Source organism: Cydia strobilella, chromosome Z, assembly GCF_947568885.1.
Source record: "Cydia strobilella chromosome Z, ilCydStro3.1, whole genome shotgun sequence".
Lineage (NCBI taxonomy): Eukaryota > Metazoa > Arthropoda > Insecta > Lepidoptera > Tortricidae > Cydia > Cydia strobilella.
In genome coordinates this window covers 37,272,344-37,299,790 of record NC_086068.1, presented here as the reverse complement: position 1 = coordinate 37,299,790, position 27,447 = coordinate 37,272,344, and the positions used below count along the sequence as shown (strand labels likewise).

Sequence of the window (27,447 nt, the reverse complement as noted above, 5' to 3'; positions counted from 1 at the left end):
TAAAAAGGTGCCCTACCTTTCCGCAATAATTACATTTTCTATTTCTACAGTCATTCTTAAAATGTCCCACCTTTCCACACTCAAAACATTTTAAACTTTCACCTTTATCACCCTTCTTGATGACTCTTCCGTTGTTATGTTTGCTCAGAAGTGCGGTGGACGTGGTTTCGGCTTGAGCTTTACTAGCTCCGTTGCGTTCCTCCTCCACCATTAAACGCGCTTGAAGATTCTTCAAAGTCCGCTCATCTGTTGCGACTGACTCCCATGCAGAAATAAAGTGCTTGTAGCACTCTGGTAGGCTCATGAGAATCTTAGTTATAACCATCTTCTCTGAAATTTCTTCCTGCATTAACTTCAGTTTATTAACGATTTCATCAACCGTTGACAGATATTTTGCCATGGGCGCTTCATATTTAAGGTTGTAAAACTTCTGCTGTACTAAATGGATGCCCACCTTCAACTTAGAATCGTAAACAGTGACTAACTTGTCCCACATTTCCTTTGCGGTCTCGCATGTTGCTAAATAGTTTAAAACTCCCTCTTCCACTCTTAAAACAATAACTTCTTGGGCCTTTCTGTCTAAATCGTCCCATTTTTCTTTCTCCGCTGCTGTACTTGTCTCCGAAGACACCTCTGTCACTACCTTATATAATTTTCTCGCTTTCAACACGATACTAGTTTGTAGCTTCCATGCTAGCCAATTATTTTCGCCGAGTATTACGGCCCTGCTGCTCTCCAGTTTCTCCATTACGACTTACTTCTTCTTGTTCGGCTTGTTAGAACCGACGACACTAATGTGCGTAAAATTTGTCGTAATTTTACTTCTCTACCACTTTCCGTGCAAGGGCCCGTAACCTGTTAGGATTAGGGCTCCAGGCAGGAAAGAAAAGTTAGTTTAAACACCAAAATATTATATTATTCTTTAAGTAAGACTACATCACAATGGCGTCTCATACAATCTAAAAAACACCTTCATTTGTTTTCACATTGACAGACAAATATCATAGACATCAATATATATATATATATACTCTTTATTTTTGTTGTTGACATTAACAATTATCTTATGTTATTTAATTTATTAGGTGCACCGATGTACAATGGGGTTGGCTGGTCGAAATAATTAGCAGATGGCGCCAGCATAGCTTGCCCCGTCAATCCCTAGAATTGTGTCAAATTTTTGTTTTTTTAATACCCTGTATGCCAGCCTTGATGGCAGCTATGATGGCGCCATCTCTGCAAACCTTCGACAGTTGCCCACCTCATTGGGAGTGTTGCTGTTTGTATATGTCAGTTTTGAGTTGTTGACACTGTCAGTGACTCGTGGTACGGCGGATACGGTCTTGGTACGGTCAATGCGGTGAAGTTTTCGGTAACTTTCGTACCGACTTACCGAGCGTATTCTTTTATTGTTTTTCAGTGAGAGCACCAGACGCTTTTGACTGCTGGAAATAAAAGCAATCGCTGCTTATTGATGAATTTTAAGAGGCCTTATTCCTACAAACGAGCGTATTTTGCAAAATGCTTCCTTTTTCATTCAACATTACGACGTAACTATTAGTATTTATTCAAAAACTGTTAACGTTCTTAAATAATCATTTCCTAAACTAGCGGCTGAAATAGTTAAAGTTTTCATTTTCTCTTTTTAAACCTAAAATAAATGAGTTTCCCTGGGAGTATTTTTCAAAATTTGCAGTGAGAAGTGTCGTTTCGGTTGCCAATTTTGCAGTAAACAAGAATCATTTGGTACATGAATGATTACAATTCAATTCACCATATCTTGTACGAGGGGCTGAAATGATTGAAAATCAAAGATTCATTAAAAAAAATTGATAAAATACCTTCCGAGTTTTCTTCATTTTTTCGGTGAAAACAGGGTCGCATTATATTTTTTTATCGCAAATTGTACTTATATTTTGCCCTCAAAATAATATTATAGCAAACTCTAACTTTATGTGAACCCATAAAAAAAAATCATAACTATAGGACCTATTTTCCCTTAAATTTAAATATTTTAAAAGACGTATAAATCACGCTGCACCGACAAATCGGTAGCTGGCCTCTGAAATGGGTCATAGAAACGCGTTCCTTGTGTATTTCGCTTTCTAGATGACCAGGGTGCCTAGCCAAGATGCCAACCGTTTAGGTACCTATAGTTTACATTAAAACCAAATCTGTAGCTGGCCTCTGAATGGGTAGTAGAAACGGGTTCCTTATGTCTTTTCCTTTCCAGATGACCAAGGTGTCTAGCCAAGATGCCAACCGTTTAGGTACCTAGAATATAATTTACATTAAAACCAAATCTGTAGCTGGCCTCTAAAATGGGTCATAGAAACGCGTTCCTTGTGTCTTTCGCTTTCTAGATGACCAGGGTGCCTAGCCAAGATGCCAACCGTTTAGGTACCTATAGTTTACATTAAAACCAAATCTGTAGCTGGCCTCTGGATGGGTAGTAGAAACGGGTTCCGTATGTCTTTCCCTTTCCAGATGACCAAAGTGCCTAGCCAAGATGCCAACCGTTTAGGTATCTATAATATAATTTACATTAAAACCAAATCTGTAGCTGGCCTCTAAAATGGGTAGTAGAAACGCGTTCCTTATGTCTTTCGCTTTCCAGATGACCAAGGTGCCTAGCCAAGATGCCAACCGTTTAGGTACCTAGAATATAATTTACATTAAAACCAAATCTGTAGCTGGCCTCTAAAATGGGTCGTAGAAACGCGTTCCTTGTGTCTTTCGCTTTCTAGATGACAAGGGTGCCTAGCCAAGATGCCAACTGTTTAGGTACCTATAGTTTACATTAAAACCAAAAGTTTATATAAAATTACTATTTAAGTTATGATTGTTTTTTCTTCTCTTTTAGTTTATTAGTATCACATAATAAATAACCGAGTAAAGTAGCATTAAAAGTCCGAGTTAGAGGTTACTTTGGGAATTAATTGTATCGAGCGAAGTGTCATAATTCGTGTATCGGAAGCTATGTTGTTAAAGATAATATAGTCAAGAACTGCATATATTTTTTCCACGTCCACGAATATCAACGCCTCTTAGAAAAACATGATCATATAAGGAAATTTTTCGCCTTCCGGCTCAGGGAACCGCCTTAAAACGGCTTAACGGATTTCGATGAAACTCAGAAACTGGTATAAGGTATAAGTATTTAAACTGGAAAGCGAGTTGCAAGTACGATATGGTTATTTATTTATAGGATAAACGCGCTAAACTTAACACAGGCGGCGATACAATCGTCTTAATTTAAAAAACATGTCATTATCATTCGATAGGTACCTATCTATGCTCTATCTGTATGCTATATTTTAAGAAACATAAATCACTAATTACCGATTTTTATTCGGTTCCTGAGTTAAAATTCTGTTGAGAGAGGGGCCATGCATATTATATAATCTCAAAGATAGATATAACTCCGTAATAGATGGATACAGTCTAAGGAAAAAACGTGCCACGAAAATCAAGAAAATTTGATTCTCGTTCAGAGGGCGCTACTAGCTTTGGCCTACTGTCGTATAGATGGCGTTGACGGTTTCGTTTGTTATTTAACAATTTTAACGCATATCAGTGAAAGAACATGGGTCAAAATCATAAAAATAATTAATGCAAATAAAAAAAACATTTATCCATATTTAAATACATTTTATCGAATTTTTATAAATATTTATTTTTAGTTTTAAAGTGTGTCGACAGATGGCAGTGAATTTACTGGGGTTACAAATGTTTTATTTCAAATGTCAGAAATGTCAATGTCACGTATGTTTATTATGAGTGCTAAAATAAATGATTTTATTGTAAAACAGTGATAAATTTGTGAAAAAACGTGATACTTATGAACAATTATAAACCGGTGAAACGTACTAATATTATCTAGACGGAGTTTTTACGACCACAAAGTAAAATGCGTGCGTAACGAAATTGTTTGCTCCTGTCAATAGGTATTACGTATTGTTGATTTGATTTTCTTACGAATACAAGTTACAAACAATGCATCGCACCCCGCCTAATTCACGGAAAAAACACCTCCCATCATTGGGCCAGTCCTCAGAAATACCTGATGAGTTTATTAGGGGAGCAAAAGATGAAGATCAGTCACTCCGCCCCCATAACTCTGACCTAGGGGACCCCGCCAACCAAACATTTATTATTGACCCAGATGCAGTAGACACTGAACAGGTAAGTGCGCTTACTTTGGAACAACGCAGCCCAATTAACATAGACCAAAACTGGCACGAGCAACCAACAGTTCTGTCTGGAACTACAGAGAGTATGAACATACCAGATTTCGTCACCATGAGCAACAACACCAAGAAGCAAAAACATAAACTGGAGGGCAGTGAAAAAGAGGACTCAAGAGTAACCGAGACAAAATATGCAATGATCAACAACTTGCAAATGTACTCAGACATTACAGAAAATATATCAAACCTGACCAGTGAACTCCTGGGTGAAAAATACCTCACTGCGTCGAACAAACGGGCCATACTCGTTCTAATGGAGAAACAAATACATATGGTCAAAAAACTACCAAACATTCTTACCCAATTTAAACCTGTGAACCAAGAACTTGGCTGTAATAACCTCGAAAACATTTTGGAAATAGAGGTGAGGAAACCAATTACCGAGTTACAAAAGGAAATTGGTATAATGCAAACAAGCGGTCTCTCGCATATAAATGAGATCCATCAGCAAATGATCAACTTCAAAAAAGAAATAAGAGAACTACAAACAAGTCACCCTACCCCTGCGGCGCCGTTTCCACGTGGATATGTAAGCAAGCCGGACGGCCAACAAACGGAGCAGCAACACCGACAATTTATCTCATACGCAGCTGCAACACGAGCCACAAGCACGAGCCCACGATCGTTTAAGCCAACCAAAGTCCAGTCTAATTCTGACACTGCACATCTTACAAGCTTAATAAATGCCCAAACAACCAGCTATGCAGTTATACTAGAGTCAGTGGATCCAAACATTGAAGGAAATGATATCATCAATGAAATAAAACAAAAGGTCAACATCGCGGAAATAGGTATTGGAGTGCAGGGAATTCGGACGACGAAGAAAAAGAAAGTGGTAATTTCATGTGACTCAGAACAAGATCAACAAAAGCTAAGCTCTGTTATTAGACAAAAAACGAACGGAATAACTGTAGACACCCCTCAAATAAAGAATCCCTCAATAAAAATAATCGGGGTTATTCCAGAATACGCCAGTGAAAAAATTGTTGATGCTCTAAATAAGCAGAATCACAGAATCCTAGGGACCATCAGAAAAGAAGACATATTTACACATTAAATATATACGTTGCGTAAGGGGACGAAATGATGCAATTAAAAATGTTATTGTTGAAACTAGTCCACAAGTCTGGGCGGCTATGCAAAATCAAAAAGTGCGGATTGGATATCAATCGGTACGAGCTGTTGACCAATCACCGGTTCTACAGTGCTATCACTGTCTAGGTTACGGACACCGTGCAACTGAATGCAGCTTAGAAATGCGATGTGGTTATTGTGCAGAGAGCCATGATACCAGAAGTTGCCCAAGAAACACAGCTACGCTATGTTGCACCAACTGCAAAGAAAATGGAAACCAACATGATCACCCAGCCTATAGCCAGACTTGCCCAGAATGGCAAAAATGGGATCGTATAGCCCGAGCGGCAATTCGATACTGTTAAGGGCCCCCCACAAAGTACAAATCAAAGAAAATCCTCTCTCACAGTATTACAATGTAATCTTGGACGTGGCTATGCAGCAACCAAAGAAATGAAACATAATGTCGCTGAAAAAGAACATGATATAATCATAATATCAGAACCATATGTTGGCAAAAATAATAAATTAAGCTGCATAAATGGATACGATTTATACCAACATTCAGACGCCACCAATAGAACAAAAGCATGCATTGCAATAAGGAAAAAACTGGGCACTTACATCGGACTCACGCAACATATAACAACCAATTTCTCTACAGTGCACTTCTAAGCTTGCAGCGTGGCTTTGCTATCAAAATTATTCATGGTTTTCGAACTCTCCCAACCGTACAATCGATCGCGCTAGCTGGACTCACGCCTCTTCCGCTTAAAGTGCAAGAAATTGCTTCCATCGAAACTGTTAAACGAACTAGACTGACAGAATACCTACCAGATGACATAATATACCTATATGACAAGAGAGTACCGGTGACTGACTTATTACACGCCGCAGACAGAATTACTATAAATATAACCGACATACATACAGAAAACGACTTAGAACCTTATTATACGTCAGACATGCACAGAATCTACACTGATGGAAGCAAGCACGATGAAGGAGTAGGAGGGGCATTCGTTATACACTATCCTGATGGAAGCGACAGAACTAAAAAAATTAAGCTACATAAGAGCTGTACAGTTTTTCAGGCTGAATGTGTTGCTATAGAAGGAGCGTGTCAAGAATGCATCATACTGCGTCTCGAAAAAGCCACTATTTTCTCAGACTCAAAATCTGCGCTGCAAGAAGTTGCAAAACGCAGCAGCACAAACAGAACGATAAACAATATCCATAAATTAATTTGTCAAATCCAACGAGCAGGTGAAATTCATTTTTGCTGGATTAAAGCCCACGCCGGCCTTCACGGCAATGAGGTAGCAGACGCAGCCGCCAAACACGCGGCCTCATTACACAGAAGACCCGATTTCTGCAGATTTCCCCTATCCTTTCATAAAAAGAACCTACATACAACTATAATAGGAAAACATGAACAAATATACATGAACAGTATAACAGGAACCCACACAAAGCAGCATCTGCCTACACTTACTCATGTAACAACACTTCGCAAGCATATGTCACTCACCTTCCAACTCACTCAAATACTTACCGGTCATGGATACCATAAAGCCTACCTAGCACGCTTCCACATCACTAACACTGATACCTGCCCATGCGATGATACGACACCACAAACTATCGACCATCTACTCAAACACTGTCCCAAATATTCATACTTCCGCAGTGACCACGAGTTTCTCTGCGAACTGCATAAAATTGACCCGTATGATGTATCTAAAATAATAGAAAAAGAAACAACAAAAACATCGTTCGAAAATTTTATCACAAAAATAATAAACTCACTAAAGAAATTTAATAATACATAAATAGATCGTACTTATATATGTATATAAATATATATTTAATTAATATTTTATATTCAGTAATTAACATGTATGTAAATGTAAAATAGAAACAAAGTAATAAGAGTTGTAGGCCGCCCGTACTGAAAGCGAGGACCTACAACTTTCAACATAGATGAAGAAAAAAAAAAAAAAAAAAAAACGGGTTACAAAATTTACTATGACAGTACCGCTCTAGTATAAGTTACTCTATGATAATCTGTTGGTTTTAAGACGAAAGTGGAGGACTCGCGCGAAATCGCCTTTTCATACAAACGTAGTCCTCATTTTCCTCTCTGGAAATTAAGATTATTGAAAATATGTTTACACAGTTTGTTGTATATCAACCACGGCTATGCCCCTACGTTTGTTTTTTTTTCGTTTTTTTTTATTGAGTATTATAAGAGTTAGGAGCATTTTAAAATTGGTATGAAATCTGTTTTTCGCTCCTAATTTTTATAATTATCAAAAAATCTAAAAAAGTCAAACATACATCAAATTATGTAAAAATATTGTCTATAATGTCAATATCCAGAGAGGAAAATGGGGACTAAGTTTGTATGGAGAAGCGGCCATCCCCTTTCCTCTTAAACATGATTAGGTGCAGGTGGATTACAACGGGGCGGTGGAAGCGGTGACAACGCTGGCGGGCGCGGCGGGCGCGCTGGCGGCGGCGAGCGCGGAGCGGCCGGCGCTGGTTGCCGCCGCCACCGGCGCGCAGGCCGCCGCCGCGCTGCTCACCGCCTTAGTGCCCGACATCTACCTCTCCTACGCCTGCTACTGCCTGCTCGGGACGCTCTTCCACTTCACCATCACCATGGCCAGGTTGGTACCTATCGTTAACCGTGCCACATAAAGACCAGCATCAGGCTGTTCATACGGCAAACCGTTTTGAACCAATCACTTAGACTAGGTACATCCCTCGAATAACGTATAACGAGCACACTCGAGTGTCTGATTTGAATTGGTATAGGATAATTACGATTAAACGTTTATTGCTGTGTAAAAACTGTCAGATAAAACCATTGAGGGACAAGAGAAGGCATCTCTGACAAAATGTTTCCGCACTTCAATGAAGCAACGGCTCTTCATTGCGTTCAATACATCTGCGACTACTGGCAAAATGCCACGCATGCAACGAAAATTAAGATATAAAATGCCGTTGTGCATTATGATTGTAATAACGTCTAGAAACATAATAAAAGCAATATAATAACAATCCACGAGGAAAAGCTTTTGTTTTAAGCTCATTTAGTTTATTTGGAAATGTAACTTTAAACATTCGCGGTGGTACTACCTGGGTACACTATTTTTTTGGCACATTAATTTTATTACAATTCGCAGAAGTAACACTACGTAGGTAGGTATGTGACGGACGGGCAACTATATAGGTACGAAACCAAGTAACCAATGGGCAACTAAGCATGCCCTGACAAACCTGACATGCTCTTATCCGGCTTTTACTGTCATTCTGACTGACGTACTGCAATGTACGGAATGTTGCAATATTGCTTTTCACTCAATTGATGTAGCAAGACCAAGAGTAAAATATGTAAATATGTAATCATATTTTGCGTTCACTTAACAGGTAATTTTAATGTATTTTTGGGCCACCCTACAGGGTGGGTGCAGGGGCAGAATACATCTATGCTTCATTGAATCACTCCTCTAAGTGACTCGATATCGGATATCCAAAACAAACCAGCGACATACAAGGAATATATGGTATGGGTATGGTTGGCTGTATGGTTATGTATATGGTTTCAGTGCTAAGATAGCGAGTCAGCTGAGCGACGAGAGTTGTTTCGGGCTGATATTCGGCATCAACATGTTCGTGGGCGCGGTGCTGCAGTCGCTGCTCACGCTGGTGCTGAACCAGGCGCTGGCGCTGCAGCCCGACGTGATGTACGCGGCGCTCGGCGCGCTGTACCTGCTGCTGGCGGCGGGCTGGCTGCTGGCCTTGACCGCGCACACCTGCCGCCAGACGAAGCCCGCCGCCGACCACTAGCACCTGCCACCACCACCACCACCACCACTACTGACGGCTCCTACCAACTTCCGCAGGCAACTTCCACTTTATACTATTTTTAACTCTATGGGTACGCTAACAGGTGTCATTTCAATACATTTCAATTTTGCGAGATTTGGCGTTTTTAGGTTATAAATTATATGTGACGTTTTCAATCAAAAGGTTAAGGACGAAATTTGATTGTATCTTTATACGAATAACCCGTCACAGCGTCCGTTTGGCAAGCGACAATGTGGTACCTTTTGATTGAAAACGACACATATGGAGATTACACCTGTCACCCTACCCATCGAGATTGAAGTTTCGCGCAAGTTCGTTCGCACGGCTAGTGGATGGCCGCTTCTCCATACACACGTAGTCCCCATTTTCCCCACTGGATATTTACATTACCATCGGTTGGCTTGTTTTCGATTTTTTGATTATTATAATAGCGAAATAGTTATTTGTGCAACAAGAGAGGAAAGTTGGTTTTTCTTGCGAGTAGTTATTTTGAGTCCCGAGAAAGCGAAAGACTCAAAAACACGAGATGTAAAATAATTTTGCTCTCGTGTTGCACACATAATTTTTCACCTCAGTAGTGAGAACATATTAAAGAATAAAAAGGAAATTTCGAATAAAAAAAGTAATAAAAAGTATGAAGTGGCAGTTCATGGCCTTCATTAAATTAAAACGCTACTTTGTTTCACTCCCTGGAGTGAGGAAAGTCGCACTTTCTTCACTCCCTAGAGTGAGGAAAGTCGCACTTTCTTCACTACCTAGAGTGAGGAAAGTCGCACTTTCCTCACTCCAGGGAGTGACGAAAGTAGGCTTGTTCGAGCTGCTGAGGTGAAAAATAAATTTGATACAAAGATTTAAAAGCTCTTAACTTTTATAACAATTAAAAAATCGAAAATCCGATTCGCCCACTGAGGGTTCCGTACCGTACAAATTTAACATTTTTTATATTTTTTACAAATTTATGGTTTTTAGATTTTTCTCTGTACTTGTAGTGTTAGACGATATTACTTGCCAAATTTCTGAGTTCTAGGACAACGGGAAGTAGGTACCCTATAAATTTTGATTCACTTGAGTGTCGAAAAATACGTTTTTTGCGGCTTCCGTTTAGAAATATGATTTTTTCACAGCTTCAAGGGACAGTAGACCTGAGCATAAGGTATTTATTTCAACTCGATACCTCCACGCGTTCCCGAGATAAAGGGTCTTGACAGACAGACAGACGGACGGTCCGGACCGTTTTTTCTTTTTTGAGGTACGAAACCCTAAAAATAGAAATAAATTAAATTATGATTTATGGTTAATACACATTAAATTCAGTGAAAAAATATTTTATCTACACTCATATCATAAACCCTCTATGATGCCTTAAAAATCCGTAAATAATGGCCAACATTAAGATTAACTGTTTTGTTACAGCAAATTTTTTATCTGTGAAAATGTTATCCCACCAAAAACATTTCATGTAAAGTGTTGCCAAGACTAGGCGCATAAAGCTTTTACACTAAGCTATCAGATCCCGTAGTAGGTACCAAGACTTTTACTCTGTAAGATATTGCGCAACGATTGGCGACTTGCATGCGTGTAGAGATCTCGAAACACCAGTGTAACGCGACTGTAAGAGTAAAGGATCTTATGCATGCATATTCGGAGAGCTCATTTATATACCGGTTTCTTTACCTCTTGACTCGCGTGTGATAAATGAGCGATTTTAATATTTTTTTCAATAAATTCTGCTCACAAAATTTCGCGTTACATGTACGACTTGTACAGGAGGACAGCTGGAGACTAGAACATATTTTTGCCCAACTGAAACAGTTAGCGGATCGGAGACGTTCGCTAACGCTTAGGTCATTAAAAACAATTCCGATTATGGTAATAATGCTTTAAAATTTCTAGAAATTTACAATTTATAATCAGAGGGCGGAATTGCTCACGGCAAAAATCAAACGCTAATAGAGTTGGAACGTTGAATTTTATCGACTTTTCAGCTATCGATAAGTTCAGTCACCTTAAAAAATTCCGGAAATGTGGATTATTAATTTTTTTCATGGAATGTTGCAACAAACGAGAAATATTATCAAATCTAGATAAAAACTATTATCGTTCTTTACCTCTTTAAACTCAGGTGAATGTGTTTTACTCGTTATGTGAGTTTCAACGCAATATTTTTTTTAGGTGCTGTGCAGGATTCGGTGGTTTTCCAGGGTCCATTCAATGAAGACGTTTATTGTAACATGTAGAAAAAATAAAAAAAATATTACGAAAAGTGGCTTTATATAAGCTTAGATTTGAAATGTTACGAGTAACGTGTTTATCGTGCCGTATATCGATGCGAATGAATGAGACAAGATGAGCGCGAAGGGGCGGTATAGTAGTTACAGTAGCCGACCAATTAGGAAATGGGCAGGCGTGATCGGGGATAGATCAGTAGGATCTGTGGACAATGGTGACATGGGCCTGGAATTCAGGATGGCCTCGGCCTGTTTCAAAACCGAGCTGAATTCCTGGTAAGTTAACCTAGCATTACCTACTACCCGTTTTAAATGAAATTTGCACGTTTTTATTCCAGCTTCCCATAATCCGCCAAAATGGGGATAATAAGGAGGAATGAAACTGAATTTGATGCCATCATTGGCCGCGAAATCGACTATATCCTTCGAATTATTATTTAAAAATGTGGAAAATTCTTTTTCCCCTCACTAGCTCGGAAAGCCGTCTTTTATCCTTTAAAACAAGCGGGGAAAAACGCATTTTATCCACTAGTGGGGAAAGTAATTTGACCTTGGATGGAGCGTGTTTAAGTAGCTTGACAGATAACAAAACGTAAAACGCTCATAATAATGGTTCGTTCGATATTAACATAGAGTAACTTATACTAGAGCGGTACTGTCATAGTAAATTTTGTAACCCCAGTAAATTCACTGCCATCTGTCGACACACTTTAAAACTAAAAATGAAGATTTATAAAAATACGATAGAATGTATTTAAATATAGATAAATATATTTTTTTATTTGCATTAATTATTTTTATGATTTTGACCCATGTTCTTTCACTGATATGCGTTAAAATTGTTAAATAACAAACGAAACCGTCAACGCCATCTATTCGACTGTAGGCCAAAACTAGTAGCGCCCTCTCAACGAGAATCAAATTTTCTTGATTTTCGAGGCACGTTTTTTCCTTAGACTGTATCTATCTATTACGGAGTTATATCTATCTTTGATATTAATTATCATTAAATAAATGGTTTGAGAATCTAATAAAAATACCAAATTTAGCTTTATTTAATAATTTTAAGTCATAAACCTTAAAATTCCATAAGAAACGTTAGATTTTTTATAATGATGTTAAATATAATTCTGAACGCACAAGTTGAGTCGATGCAATTTCAAAACGCATCGTTGACATTTCATACGTCAGAACAGAAATGCTAAAAATTGTCAACAAAATTTTTACTGTTCATTTGTACTGATTTTTACGTCCGACTCACGTAAAAATCAGAATTTCTAGTGTTTTCTGTTATAATATCGTAAAAAAATTAGTGATTCCAGTAATGAAGATGATCTAACGCCTGTGGATGTTGCACTTTCCTCGCTATAGTGAGGGGAAAAGTTTTGTGTTACACACGGGTGCAAATGTATTTTACTTCTCGTGTGTTGAAACACTCGTACGCTCAGGATTCTATTTTAGAACCACTCGCTTCGCTCGTGGTTCAACTATAGAATCCTTTCGCTTGCTCGTGTTTCAATTCCACACTCGCGGGTAAAATACAACTTTGCACCCTTGTATAACAAATAACTATTTCGGCCCCAACAAAGCATTTTCCGTTATCCGAATAAATTATATGAGGCTTACCTCGTCTACTAATAAAACGTTTAAGCGCTAATATATAATCATCAGTGGAGAGACTTGTAACAAGTTCCAAATGAACGGCTCGTGTGACCATACATATGAACAAACAAATATACGATTTAATAAGCTGAGCTCCTCTCCCCTTTCGATTAAGTATGAGAATTGGCCCGCCATAATCAACGGCTGTGCGAATGAACGGGAAACCAGGCTCTAAACGACCCAAAATTACCCATGATAGGACTAAATAAACCAGGCTCTAAACGACCCAAAATTACCCATGATAGGACTAAATAATTTAACCTTTCATTCGAATACAGGTAGCGCATTCTCCAACTATTTTTATTGCCAAATTTCGCGCACCTAAAGGCCACCAACAATCACGCAAAGTAGATAACGAGTAGCTGCGGTCCGGCAGTGTAGCATGTAGCAGCCGCTTGTGTTCGTATTGGAATAACAACACCGTTAACTTACGTTTACTACACAATAACATGGGATGTTTTTTGTTGTAATCGATACTTGTAGAATTACACAATCTACCACCGACTCTAATCACTTTTAACTTATTCTGATCGTCTAAAAACACGTTAAGACTAGATATACGATTATATTGTTTACTATTCGTCTTAATCGGTTTATTTTTAAGTAAACAATAGTAGACGTTCGGAAATGATTGCATCTGTGCGAATCTTACTAGCATAAGACGTGATGCACTCAACTCGTCCACCGATAACGAACCGGTTTGGCGGAGTTGTTTACGCTCAGAGTTAAGACGTGTTTAATATAAAGCGGAGTACATACGCGCCGATTCTAATTAATTTAAGATAAGATGAACATCTATCGAAATTAAATAGTTCATCTTGCCGATTGCAAACTAAACTTACCGCGGTCGATCGTAACTCTGGTAAATCTTCGATTGCCGTATTTTTACTCGTATTGTCATTAATAAAATCCGATTTTGGGTCATGCAAAAATGATGGTCCGAACCACCATAAGTTACAATCAAATTAAATTATCTAAAGTAACGCCTCTAGACAATAAATCACTAGGGTTGTTTTCGCTTCTCACATGCAACCATGTCGCATTACCGGTGAGATCGTTTATTTGCGTAACGCGATTTTGAACAAAAGGCTTCAACAAATGCGGGGACATGCCTAGCCACGAAATTACTATAGTTGAGTCACACCAGAAGTAAACCTTTGTGAACGCTAACCTTAAGGAATCGGTTATTTTCTTATAAAGTTTAGTAGCAACGAGCGCACCAGAAAGTTCAAGTTTCGGGGTAGTTAGAGATTTCAGCGGTGAGACTTTACTCTTAGCACACAATAATCTGGCAGTTACATCTGACCCTTCATCATATGTCCGAATATAAGCGCACGCGCCGTAAGCATGCAACGATGCATCTGAGAAAATATGCAATTCCGTATGACCAGTGTGTACACCCCTTACATGACGCGGAATCCGTAAATCGTTTAAACGGCTCAATGTATTTATGAAATTATTCCACATTGATGTAATGTCTTCTGGGACGGGGGTGTCCCAATCGATACGACTCAACCATAATTTTTGCAGCAAATTTTGGAAATTATTACTGCAGGAGAAAGTAGACCTAACGGATCGTAAATCTGTGAAATGATCGATAACATTATTCGTTTATTTAAGTACGACGAGTTAGGCAAGGGATCGATTTTTGTAGTATAATACAATTCATCGCGCGTATTATCCCAACCTACTCCGAGCGTTTTGTTCTGCTACCATTACCCATACCATTGTTCACCAACAAAATGCTCCTTGGACTTGTCCTGCGTAACGTCACAATTAAAAGTCCATTTACGTAAAGGAAAGCATCCTGATTGCAGAACGTTGTACGTTTTTTGACATATGTGAAGTAAATTTTGGAAATCATCATCTCCTGTAATTAAATCGTCTACGAATATATCTTGGTTGATAACGCGCGCGATGACGTCATCACCACATTCCGACGCTAACTGTCGTATACAACGTTGACTTAAATATGGCGCACTAGTTTGCCCATATGTAACCGTATTGAGTTCATAAACGTGTAATGGATCGGTAGGTTTTTCACGCCAGAGGATCATTTGCAAGGATCTCTGATCTGGTTGGATCAAAACCTGCCGAAACATTTTCTCCACGTCAGCACAAGCAACGTACTTGTATTGACGGAAACGCAACAAAATAGCAAATATATCGTTTTGAAGTGCTGGTCCCGGCAGCTGAATGCTATTCAACGATTTATTCGTGGTGGTGGGGGCAGCACCACTATACACTACGCGCAATTTAGTGGTGACACTGTCCCTAAATACACCATGATGAGGATGAAAGTAATTGGGTGTACCATACTCGGTAACACAAGTCATGTGACCCATTTTTTCATATTCTCGCATGAAATCACAATATAAACGTTTATATTCCGGCAAACGCTCTAATTCTGCCACTAGTCTTTTTGCAACTAATTCACGTTTAAAAAAAATGGTAAATCCAAAAAGAAAAACAATTAACAAATGGATAAAGAAATATCCTTGTCTTACTTACAACGAAAACAACTCAATATACTGCTCTAAATTTAAGCACCTGTTCACGCACCTTCTAGCGACACCTAGCGGCGCTGCGACGACAACTACTATACCGCCCCTCCGCGCTCATCTTGTCTCATTCATTCGCCTCGATATACGGCACGATAAACACGTTACTCGTTACATTTCAAATCTAAGCTTATATAAAGCCACTTTTCGTAATAAACGAATTTTCTACATGTTACAATAAACGTCTTCATTGAATGGACTTCAGTGAACGGTCAGGTCTACCAATCCCGTCTATTCCTTTCCTAATCGAACTGTGTTAAAACCGAGTTTTTTTGTGCATTCCAGTGCCGCTCGTTACGTAAGTCACGCAGCAGCAGTTTGTGATCTACCGTCCAGTTTGGAATTTGTGCTCGTAAGTAGTTCCAATTTCTCTTAATCTTTCGAAATGGGTGAAGGGGATGAAGCTGGTGCTAAATTGACCATTACAGACCTTCGCAAACATAGGGGTAACTTAAAAGGCCGAATTACGCATTTCAAAAAATTCGTTGATTCTCTTTTATCGGTGACTCCTTCTAAAGTACAAATTGCTGAATTAAAGTTACGAATGCAAGTAGCTACAGAGACCTTTAAATTTTTTTAATGACATTGAAAGCCAAATTGAACTTTGCTCTCCAGAAACAGAAATGTCTGCCAACTCCGAATACGTAGAAACGAGGAGTTATATTTTGGTACTATGGCTAGCGCTAATTGTTTAGTCGATAGTGTGGAGACAAATAACGTTACTATTTCAAGTTGTGACAAACCGTTTTCAAAATTTAAACTACCCGAAATTAAATTGCCCTTATTCGATGGTTCGTATGATCGTTGGCTCGAATTTAAACATTCTTATGAAACAATGATCCATAAACATTCCGATCTCGACGCGATCCAAAAGTTTCATTACCTTCGATCATCACTAAGCGGTAGTGCATTACAAGTAATTAGTGTGCTAGAATTGACGGCTGCCAACTACATTCAAGCATGGGAATTGCTTGAAATTCGCTTTCATAACCCTAGGCTTTTAGTGCATAATCATATAAAATCGTTATTCAATATTTCAGCTTTGAAACAAGAATCTTCGACTCAGATACGTAGACTGATAGACACAGTGTTACGTAATTTACGCGCTTTAAAAACGTTAGATGAACCTAATACCGACTCGTGGGATACGTTAGTTATTCATTTAATTGTGTCAAAACTCGATACGACCACGGAGCGTAAGTGGGAATCTCACATAGGGTCTATTTCGGATAAGCCAATCAATAATGAGTTTTAAATTTATCTGTCAAGGATAGGTTAAACTTAATTCGTGATAAAAACTTATGTAATACTGTTTACGCGAAGGACATTCCTTAAATGAATGCCTATTCGGTCCGTGTAAGCAGTGTCAACAAAAACATAATAGTTTACTGCATACGCATAGTACTCGCGATGATAATGTGTGCGTGAGGCCGTCGAGTGCGCCTGCACACAGCGCGCCGTTATCAGTGCCGAGTACATCTAGCTACTGTCATAGAGTAACTTATACTAGAGCGGTACTGTCATAGTAAATTTTGTAACCCCAGTAAATTCACTGCCATCTGTCGACACACTTTAAAACTAAAAATAAATATTTATAAAAATACGATAAAATGTATTTAAATATGGATAAATGATTTTTTTATTTGCATTAATTATTTTTATATGATTTTGACCCATGTTCTTTCACTGGTATGCGTTAAACGAAACAGTCAACGCCCTCTATACGAGTGTAGGCCAAAACTAGTGGCGCCATCTGATCAAGAATCAAATTTTCGTGATTTTCGAGGCACGTTTTTTCCTTAGACTGTATCCATCTATTACGGAGTTATATCTATCTTTGCTACTGTGTAGCAGCTGACCGCGCGCCTATGGCTCAGTGCGAAGGTGGCGCGGAAGGTAATCGGTTCGTTCCCAGGCGAGGCTTACTTACTACTGCGTAAATAGAAGTAGCCGACGCGAACAATCAGTTCCATACGTGTCGTGCGTTTTTAGACAATGGGAGTGAACATTGTTTTATAACGGAAGAGTTACGTAATCGATTAAACGTTAAAAACATACAGTCCACTATTCAGATTTCGGGTGTTGCAGAAATAGTTACACAATCAAATCAGTTGTGCGATGTAACTATAAGATCTAAAAAATTCGGATTATTCTATGTCGTTAACGTGGTTTGTCTTGCAGCGCATAACGTCCGGCGCAAACTTTAGAAATGGTTTGTCCTAGTCTGATTGTCAAGTATATAGTTGACAATATGTTATTTGCATTGAACCTTAAATCTGAATGTCGGTTATTGTTATACTTAATCTACTCATAGTAGGAAATCAATATACTGCTTCTCTTCACATGATAAGATGTGTGGGTACATAATATACTTTCACATTATGAGGTATACTTACCTAAAACCTCATAGAAATAGAAATAGAAATATATTTATTTGCCATTAAATGTGGTATACAATGGTGTTACATTATTATTTATGGAGCCATACACATTTAGACTTTAAAAAGCCATGCAAATTGAAAACTTATACTAAAGTTAAGTTTAATTGACATCATTATTTTAATCAAAACATGCATTATTAACCTAGTTATAAAGCCATTAGTTATTAACGTGGACTGTTACTAACAAATTATGAAGTGACAGTTAATTAACTAAAAATTCCTTAACACACATAACACACGTAACATTTGTCGACAAGGAAAGAGTACAGTTTGTTTTTAAATTTATTGAGTGGTAGCTGTTTAAGCTCATCAGGCAGTCTATTAAATATTTTAACGCACATTGCATAACAACTTTTATTTTTCATGACTGTATGCATATTAGGGAGTACTAGTCTGTCAGGATATCTAGTGTTAAAATGTGTTATATCTCTTTTCATGACGAACATATCGGGGTGCAATTTAACAAATACACAAACTTCGTATATATAAATTGAGTGTACAGTTAACAATTTCAATTTAATAAAAGAACTTACACAAGATGTTCTTTGACGCATGTTGCATATTGCTCTAATGCATTGTTTTTGTGCTATAAGGGCATGATTTACATATGACGAATTTCTCCACATCAATATACCGTACCTTAAATTGGGTACAACGTAAGCATGATATGCCATTATAGCGGTTTTCATATCAGTTATGCGTGTCAATCGCCATAAAACATATACAAATCTATTAATTTTTGAGCATACCTTATCCACATGCGTTTTCCAAGTACATCGATCATCTAGGGCAAACCCTAAAAACGTAGTGGTATCACATTCTACGAGTCTGTCCATTATAGGCTATATGCAGTTTCTCCTTCTTTCATCTTCTATTAATAAATTAGATATACTTTGTTTTATCAATATTAACTTGTAAATGATTATCATTTAACCATTTAATTATGTCAGCAATTGCATTATTAATAATATTCTCATAATTTTCATTATCCCTATCGCAAATAACAATTGAGATATCGTCCGCAAATAAGCTACAACTGTGATTTGTAATTAGAGGCAGATCGTTAATGTATAGAAGGAACAATAAAGGTCCAAGTATAGTCCCTTGAGGTACTCCGACCCTATTACATAACATGTTTGATCTATAATTCTGTTGCATTTTGTCATCGACTGCACCTAATATTTCAACTATTAGGCGTCGATTGCTGAGATAGCTCTCAATCCACGAGTTTACCAGTCCTCTCATGCCATAGGCTTCACATTTTTTTAGTAATAACCTGTGCGATACATGGTCAAAAGATTTGCTCATATCAAAGAAAATGGCAACAGTTTTGTGACCCTTATCTACATTATCAACTATCTTGTTTATTTAATTAAACGTGGCCAATGTGGTGGATTTACCTTTTTGGTTGTACATAGGTACTTACTTTTACAGAGCTCTTTCTAATCCTAAAATACCTAACAAGTGCAGTGAACCCTAGATCCTAATGTTTTATGTTGATTTAAACTAAGATTTTCACTCATAAATTTAAGAAAGAAACGAGATTTTTGTACTTGAGAGGCTAAATAATAAAAAGTACACATGATTAAGTCCCATTTCAGTCCTAAAATTATGACAAAAAGTAAAAAAAAGTACCAACTATTGAGGTCTGGTAGAAAAGACAGATTTTTGTCTGTTCTGGGTATGTTTTTGTTTGTGCAATAAAGATTAACAGTGTTGTTTAATAATTTCAGGTCCGAGTGGATACAGAAATTATGAGAGAACAGGACCAAAAAATTGAAATTTGACCGCTAGTATAAAAGAAGTGTGAGGTGTGAGAATGTGAATGTACACCATAATACTATAAACACTGTAAGGATTGAAGGTTGTGCATTAAAAAAACATGCAGGATGTTATAATAAAACAATTGATTATATTATACATTTCTTTTATTTATGATAGGTAGATATGCTAACTATGCTTGATGAGTTGGTGTGACTACTAAAAAATTTGAATATAAAATATTAGGTTTAAATTTTCAATTGACACAAATATGAATAAAAATTACATTCATGATACTCATAAATTTTCTAGGGTCATAATATTAGCATGTTTTTGCAGTTTTTGGCAAAAAAATTAATTTTGATGCAAGCTTTTATCGCTGACTGTACTTCTTCCTTAGAGTTCCGGTAACATTCCCCATACAAAATGAGGAATGTTACCGGGATTGGCACAACTCTATTCTTCCTACAGGTAAGTAATACTCAACAAGAACATTCTTACAACTCACACACAGGTTACATAGATTTATCACAGAGTTCCTATGGCCACCTCCTGTCTCCATCATTAGATCAGTTCACTGGTACCATAATATTGCATTGTCACCCAACTTACATATGCAAGCAAATTTTCAGCTTCATCGGAAACTGGGAATAAGGTCAAATTTAACTTGCAAGATTTGACCCGTAGAAACATTAGTTACATACATACATTGCAAGTTAAATAAAAGCTTGTAAAAGACAGAAGTATTGCCTCTGCCTTTGCAACTCTTGCAAACTTAGTCTCTCTTTGTTGGACGTTATGAATGTATGGACAGCACAAAGTTAGTGTGAAATTACCGTTAGGTGTAAATACTTACCAGATATGCTACAAAACCACTTATGTATTAATTAAAGAAAAAATACCACCATATTTTATTATTATATTCGTATTTAGTCCTGGATAATTTTAACAGTGTAGTAGTCTCGATCGCTGGCCAATCTGACGCGAATTTAGAGTCGCCGAGATGAAAGAAAAAATTACCAACTGTCACGATGACATCCATATCTTTTTCGCGCGCCATATAACGCACATGTCGCTTTATGAACAATTTATGTTTTATTGAGTAATTCTTAGTTTTTCCCGTAATAATCAATGCAGTTATACCTAAAAAGACGATATGCGGTGCAAAGTGCACATGGAAAGTGAAAGTTATAAAATATCGGAACGTAAGTACATATCATCAGGAGATAATTGAAGCAGTCTTCATTTTCCAAATTCTTGCTACTATAAGGTGCTAAAAGTGTTCCCGTGGGGAAACTTGGAGGTGTGATACAATAGTTTATGTACTTATCCTCACTTTATTATAAAATACCTATACAATTTTGTATCTAGTTCTTATACATTCTCGTGTGACGAGTTTGTCTATGTCCTTGTGGGACATGTTAGTTAGTTTTGCTGGGCATTTTCCGCAACTCGACATCCAATGTGCCTATTTTGCGTGAAACGAGGTAGCGCTACTCTAACCACCCCAGCTCCTCCACGAAGCCTAGCAAGGTCTTCAGGTTGCTAGTTGCTTCCTTTAGTGTGCATGGATTTCCTAGGTATTTGCTCCTATATACTTCTACCTGTTTACAGTCTAGGAGAATATGTTTTGTTGTTTCTTCTTCTGCCATGCACGCTCTGCACATGGGGCTGTCCGTTTTACCCATAATATGTAGGTGTTTGTTTAGTGTGTTATGTCCTGTTATTAATCCTACTATTTTACGTAGTTGGCTTCTTGGTGTTTTCAGTAATATTTTGGTAAGTTTGTGGTTCAGTTCCGGTAGAATTTCTTTGGTTTGCCTGCATGTCTTCATTTCATTCCAGTACTTGTTGTGCAGTTGTCTGTGATGTTGTTCTAGCTGGTTGTGTATGTAGGATATTGGTAGAGGCATAATTGGCTCGGGTCCATATGCCGGTGTTTCTGAACCTTTCCTGGCCAGTTCATCCGCTGCATCGTTTCCTCTTGATCCACTATGCCCCTTTATCCATTGTACTCTTACTTTGTTGCCTTCTTTGCTCACTTCAGTGAGGCTCCGATGGCATTCAAGTATAAGCTCTGAGGTAAGTTTGTCGCTGCATAGCGCTTGTAGTACCGATTTACTGTCTGACAGTATTAGTATGGTTTCGTGTTTCACTTGTCGTCTTGTAATAGCATTGCAAGCTTCTATTATTCCTACACATTCAGCTTGGTATTGTGTTCACCAAGGGGTTTTGTGATGTGAATGTTCAGGTCCTCTGAGAAGACACCACATCCTGTCCCTTCGTTTGTTTTTGAGCCATCTGTGAATATTCTTAGGTTTGTTTGGTTTAGTCCTTCTTTCGGACATTGTGGGACATTGTTTAAGGGTTGACTTGAAAATACCCATATGTCGCGTGGCGACATGGTGTTATGTTATCTTTGTCCGTGGGACATTCTGGGAGATGTTGGCTTAAAAATATCCACATGTCGCGTGGCGACATTGTGCCTCGTTCGTGGAACGAGGGTCAGATCTTTTTAAAATGACTTCAATTACTATGCTCATTGCATAGCAAGAAGCCCTTCGTCCGTGGGACAAGTAAGAGAACCGACTATTCAATAATAAAATGGAATTAAATATATGACCAGAAACACGTCATCCGTGGGATGATAATACACGAAATGTCTTTTAATAGCTAATTAATTTCTTATAATGACATTAGCAGCTGAGATTGACCTAACAAGAAACCCAAATATCTGGATCAAATTTAGCGCATCTTGTCACAGTCATGGACGGGGTCCTGTGTCATGTACATAAATATCAACTAGCTTATTCTAGTATTGTATGCTAATTAAGTGCTGACTTATTGTTTGCAAATAATAACATTATTCTGGAAGCTGCTGGAATAAAATATTTGGATTAAGGTCTGTACCAAACACTTATAATATATGCTGAACCCTTTTGAGGCATGTCATTTTTATTATTCCTTTGCTAATCAAAAATTCTGTAGCCTTATCCAGAAGAGAGGCAGTCAGTCTGCTAGCTGCATTAATACAATAAAATAAATAAGTGACTCAGTAGTGCACTTCATAGTCTTCATACCTACTCATATTATACTAATATGCAAAAGAATGCTATCAGCCTTTATAAGGACAAGATCCAGACAGCTGCCTTATTATGAAGATCAAATCTGGGGGTTCATGGCATATACTATTTTCATTAACACTTCTTACAAGCTTCCTATAGCTTAACCCTTAAATGCATGATTTTTTGTATAACTTTTTAATAAATTGAAATAGATGTGTCATGCTGTATAAAAGTAATAAATGTGATTTTGGATAGCTGCATATTGAGCCACGGACCATCAAATATACGATGCATATATACATCATTATGCATTTAAGGGTTAAGCTTGTTTCATAAATTTCATAATATCATATTGTTAGAACGGTTTTTTTTTTTTTTTTTTTTCCTTTTGCAAGCAGTTTGGTAAATTGCCATACATGTTGACTAATACATTCCTCCTAATATCATAAGGAAAAATAACCCTTGAAGGGTTACTCAATTCAATTCAATTATAAATATAAATACTAATTTATTTTAGCCACTCTCACAAGAAATATAAATATCACAACAAATTATGATAATATTTCTTATTCTTATTCTTGATATGTTCCCGGATAGCCCAGTCAGTTGTGCATTAAAATTTTTAAGTTCTCAAAACCCAATTGCCTTTGGTGAAAATAATCAAACATGACATATTTTCCATTTCCTTCAGAAATATGAATTATATATTGAATTAAATCAAGAGTTTATTCCTCCTTCAAATTACAGATAATGAACAGTAAGTTGTATAAAATACAAAACTGTAGGTGAACAAGGGTACTTACAATACCAAAGACTATACATAGAAAATTTTAATCAGTCAGCCATTGGATGGATGTCTAATATCAATAAATTATAAATTCTGAGCAAGTCCAAAGCTCCAAACTCTCATTTATTTAAATTATTTACCAAACTTTTGCGCCTTTTATAAAGGCAAGGCAAATTGTGGCAACATTTTTCCTACAATTGCTTGGAACCCTTTCACAAAATGGTAGGGTTCAATTTAGCACGAGCTCAGATTTCGATACATTTGTGATAAGGAAATAGAAATTTAATGGATATGTAAGTAATATTAAATAGGTAGGTAGGTTATATAAGTAGGTAGGTAGGTAGATAATAATGTAGGTTTATAGGTATTATGCAATAGTCATATCACATTTCCCAACATTTAAACATTAGTGTCCCCGTTACCTGGTATTGTTTGGTTTTGAAGGGTCTACTAACTTTAAGCCTAAGACATTAAATAAAACAACATTATTAGTTAGGTATGTACTAGAAAGATTCTTATCCAAAGTGTTCGAATGTTTGATACCTCTTGGTACTGTAAAATTACTTTAAACGGTTGGGGGATGATGATGATGATGGACCTGATGAAGACAATTATCGATAATAGAGCTGAGATGGAAAAAAGAATTGGATTCCAAAAAGAAAAATATGCTTTATGCCATAATGAGCAATTCCTATATATTTTTATTTTATTTGTAATGATATAATTAATCAATTATATTTATATAATCAGTAGTGAATTGAAATAATTTCACAAATACAATAAAATTCACAACAGATCATATTGTTGCATTTCATTTATATCGTTTTTTATATACTTTCTGTATGAATATGTTCAGTATAGATCAAACAGAAGTTGTAAAGACCTTTTAGCAGTAAGACTGTCCAAACTGATCTATGAAGTTATTTGTGGCATTTAACAGAGCATTTGAGACAAACTTTCTGTTCATAATAACTCATAATTATGATATGTAATGAGAATAGTCATTTTCTGTTTTTCATTGTATTTCGGATTCTCAAGGCTAATGCTTATGTTGTAATTGATTCATGGTTTTTATTATGATATTATGCAGGAAACGCCACAGACCGATCCACATACATATGTGGTGGTAATTTCTCACATTTTCAATATAATAAGAATTTATATTATCTGAACCAAATTATAGGTTGTTTCGGTTCAAATTGCTTACTTACTAACTCATTTAGAATCTTTTGTCAGATTCAGTAGGTAGTGGTTGAGAAATACTAGAGCAAATAATTGAAAGATATGATTCTTTATCTCTAACAGCATCACCTTTTTATATTCCTAGATGTATATAGACATTAAATAAAATATATTAAAAGACAACGTGAAACTTGTTTTAGATAGGGAAGCAATTTAGAATATTTTAAGTGTAGGATGTTTTATTTATATTACCCCTTATAGCATAGTAAGTGACTATTACTTACTTAGCTTAGTTAAGTGGTTACTTAACAACTTTTTAAATAAGGATGCTTAAATCCCTTCCAACATAAACTATCTAATGTTTAATCACCATGTACATTTATTAGTACTATTGTTGAAAGTTGTTTAAACAACTCCGAGCATGTCCTAATCTCCCAAGATACACCAGGTCTGGGAAAAGAAGAGTGGTATTCAGACTTTAAAATATGGACATGATACAATCTATTACGCTTAATTGCGTGAATGTGAAGCAATGAGTGTCTTCTTAAGGGTGTATGTTACAAATAATAAATCAACTTGAGATTTTGAAAGTAAAATTACAGTCTTAGATATTTCATGTTTCAACAAATAATACAGTTCCTTTTATTTTTATGTTTATTTAAAACAGCAATACTCTTTAAAATCTTTAGAGAAGGAAAAATAATAATAAACACTGCCACGCCACGTTTTTCTTTTACTGGGTGATGCCCCGAAAATATGACTGTCTAGACTCAATTTATTATTGTTTATGAATAAATAAATGAAATGAAATATGTATTTATTGGAATAAACAAATATAATATAAGAGAAAACTATAGCATCATAATGTCTTAAAACCTTGTCTGATGTGTCTTGGACAAGCAACAAGAAAATAAAGGGTAGATAAATAGTAACGAATAAATATCTTTTATCTTTGACAGTTCTCATGTCTTCTTTCTTTTATGGAGGCTTTATATTTATATACCGCAATATAGGTACATTATTACATATTTTCTTTACATTTTCTAATTATGATGTCTCACATTGGTCAAGATAAAGATCATAGTATATGGGTAGGTCTCACCAGTGAACATAATGCTTTAAGCATAAAGGGATGCTCCAGATAACTACTCTGTTACTGTCTGCTGCTCTTGTTAGATATGAATTATCTTTACATCAAAACTCAAAACTCTTATCTTTACATGTTCAAAACTTTGAACGCAGTAAGTAAATCTCTGATTCTCAGAGTATTTACCCATTAAAGTAGTATAAGTTCAAAACCTAATTTTATTATTGGTAATTCTCATGTAATTGGTCGGAGAATTTTTTTAAATTTCTCTGCTTTTTGCCAGGAAACTCAAAAGCTGATTTTGATATTTTGAGATTTCTCATAGCGACTTGTTTATTTTGCCTTAATTTTAATGCATGCATGGATTCATGGTTACTCGAGGAGGGTGGGGATACCCCTTATCCAGGACTAAATACTTCATATAATCAGGATTGAACTTCACTTCAGGTAAGTTCGTTTAATCCTATCATTATTTATTACAACAACCTCAGGAAAGACTGCTGCATTTTAGGTAGCAAGTAGCAAGTGTTCACAAAGTAACCTAGCATAATCTACTTCTATGATTATAACATTTTAAATAATTATCCAAGTTGCCTGTGGCTTGCTTTATTTAAAATTAGCATTGCTTTGTATATGAAGTCTGAAGCGGTTATAGTAAAGATTACTTCAAGTTTAGGCGATTTATCATTAAGTAAGTATAACACAACTGATTTATGCATATAACTTTCACTATCAAGGCATAGCTTTTTGTTCTAATTATTTTTTTAGTTCCACTAGCACTTAGCACTATTCTTCAGATATCTAGATAAAAACAGGCGTTTTTATAGGCTGTGTGTGTAATGATGTTTACTGTCCATATTAAAGTCACATCCCAATCCCATCCAGAACATTGAACTGAGCAGCCTCATATGGATTTGAACGTTTTAATCTGCCACATCATCTATAATTATATCATTACAGTTCCATAGTTGCTCTTAATGTTGCACTTTGTTCTCGACTCCTGTAAAATAAATAAATTTATAGGTTATTTAGGTGTATGTTTACTGCGATGCGATATTCACATACATTAGCCATAGATCATATGGTATATTTACGGTATTTACCATGCACATAGCTCCTTTTATGTCGTAGACATCATGTAAGCATCAATACTGCCGATGGTCCGAACTCTCCGTATTTTTTATAATTGTATTTGTGGTGTTGTTTTCTTTGAGGAACAATATGTACTTTCACGTGATTTTCACTTCAAAAGGGTTAAATTCCAGAATTCCACCGAATTTTACACTCGGTGTATCTTTTCTTCTTCTTCTTCTTTTAAAATTATGGCTTCAGCCCAGTGGGACTATTTCGCCAGTATCAAGGTATTAAGAGGTTTAAAAACGACAAAAATTGTACGGTTGTACAAGACAGTGTACGGTGATTTGTTAGCTCTTGTAAATCGATAGCTAGACTTTACAAGAAGCTCGTGGACTA

At 36.7% G+C, this 27,447-nt stretch overlaps 2 protein-coding genes across 4 annotated transcripts in view; both read left to right on the top strand.

Moving 5' to 3' along the window:
* LOC134754887 (folate transporter 1-like) overlaps nt 1–19,980 on the top strand; it is a 48,601-nt gene extending 28,621 nt beyond the window's left edge. For 2 of the 3 annotated variants that reach the window (XM_063691350.1, XM_063691348.1), the window contains exons 6-9: nt 7,773–7,996; nt 8,939–9,235; nt 15,937–16,003; nt 19,826–19,980. In XM_063691350.1, coding sequence (XP_063547420.1) covers nt 7,773–7,996; nt 8,939–9,179 — 465 coding nt within the window. In that variant the 3' untranslated portion in view covers nt 9,180–9,235; nt 15,937–16,003; nt 19,826–19,980. The remainder of the gene's footprint in view (nt 1–7,772; nt 7,997–8,938; nt 9,236–15,936; nt 16,004–19,825) is intronic. The other variant, XM_063691351.1, reaches the window with a different exon arrangement.
* The window catches only part of LOC134754957 (small ribosomal subunit protein uS14m), a 306,550-nt gene that overhangs the window by 194,391 nt on the left and 84,712 nt on the right, over nt 1–27,447 (top strand). The window lies entirely within an intron of this gene.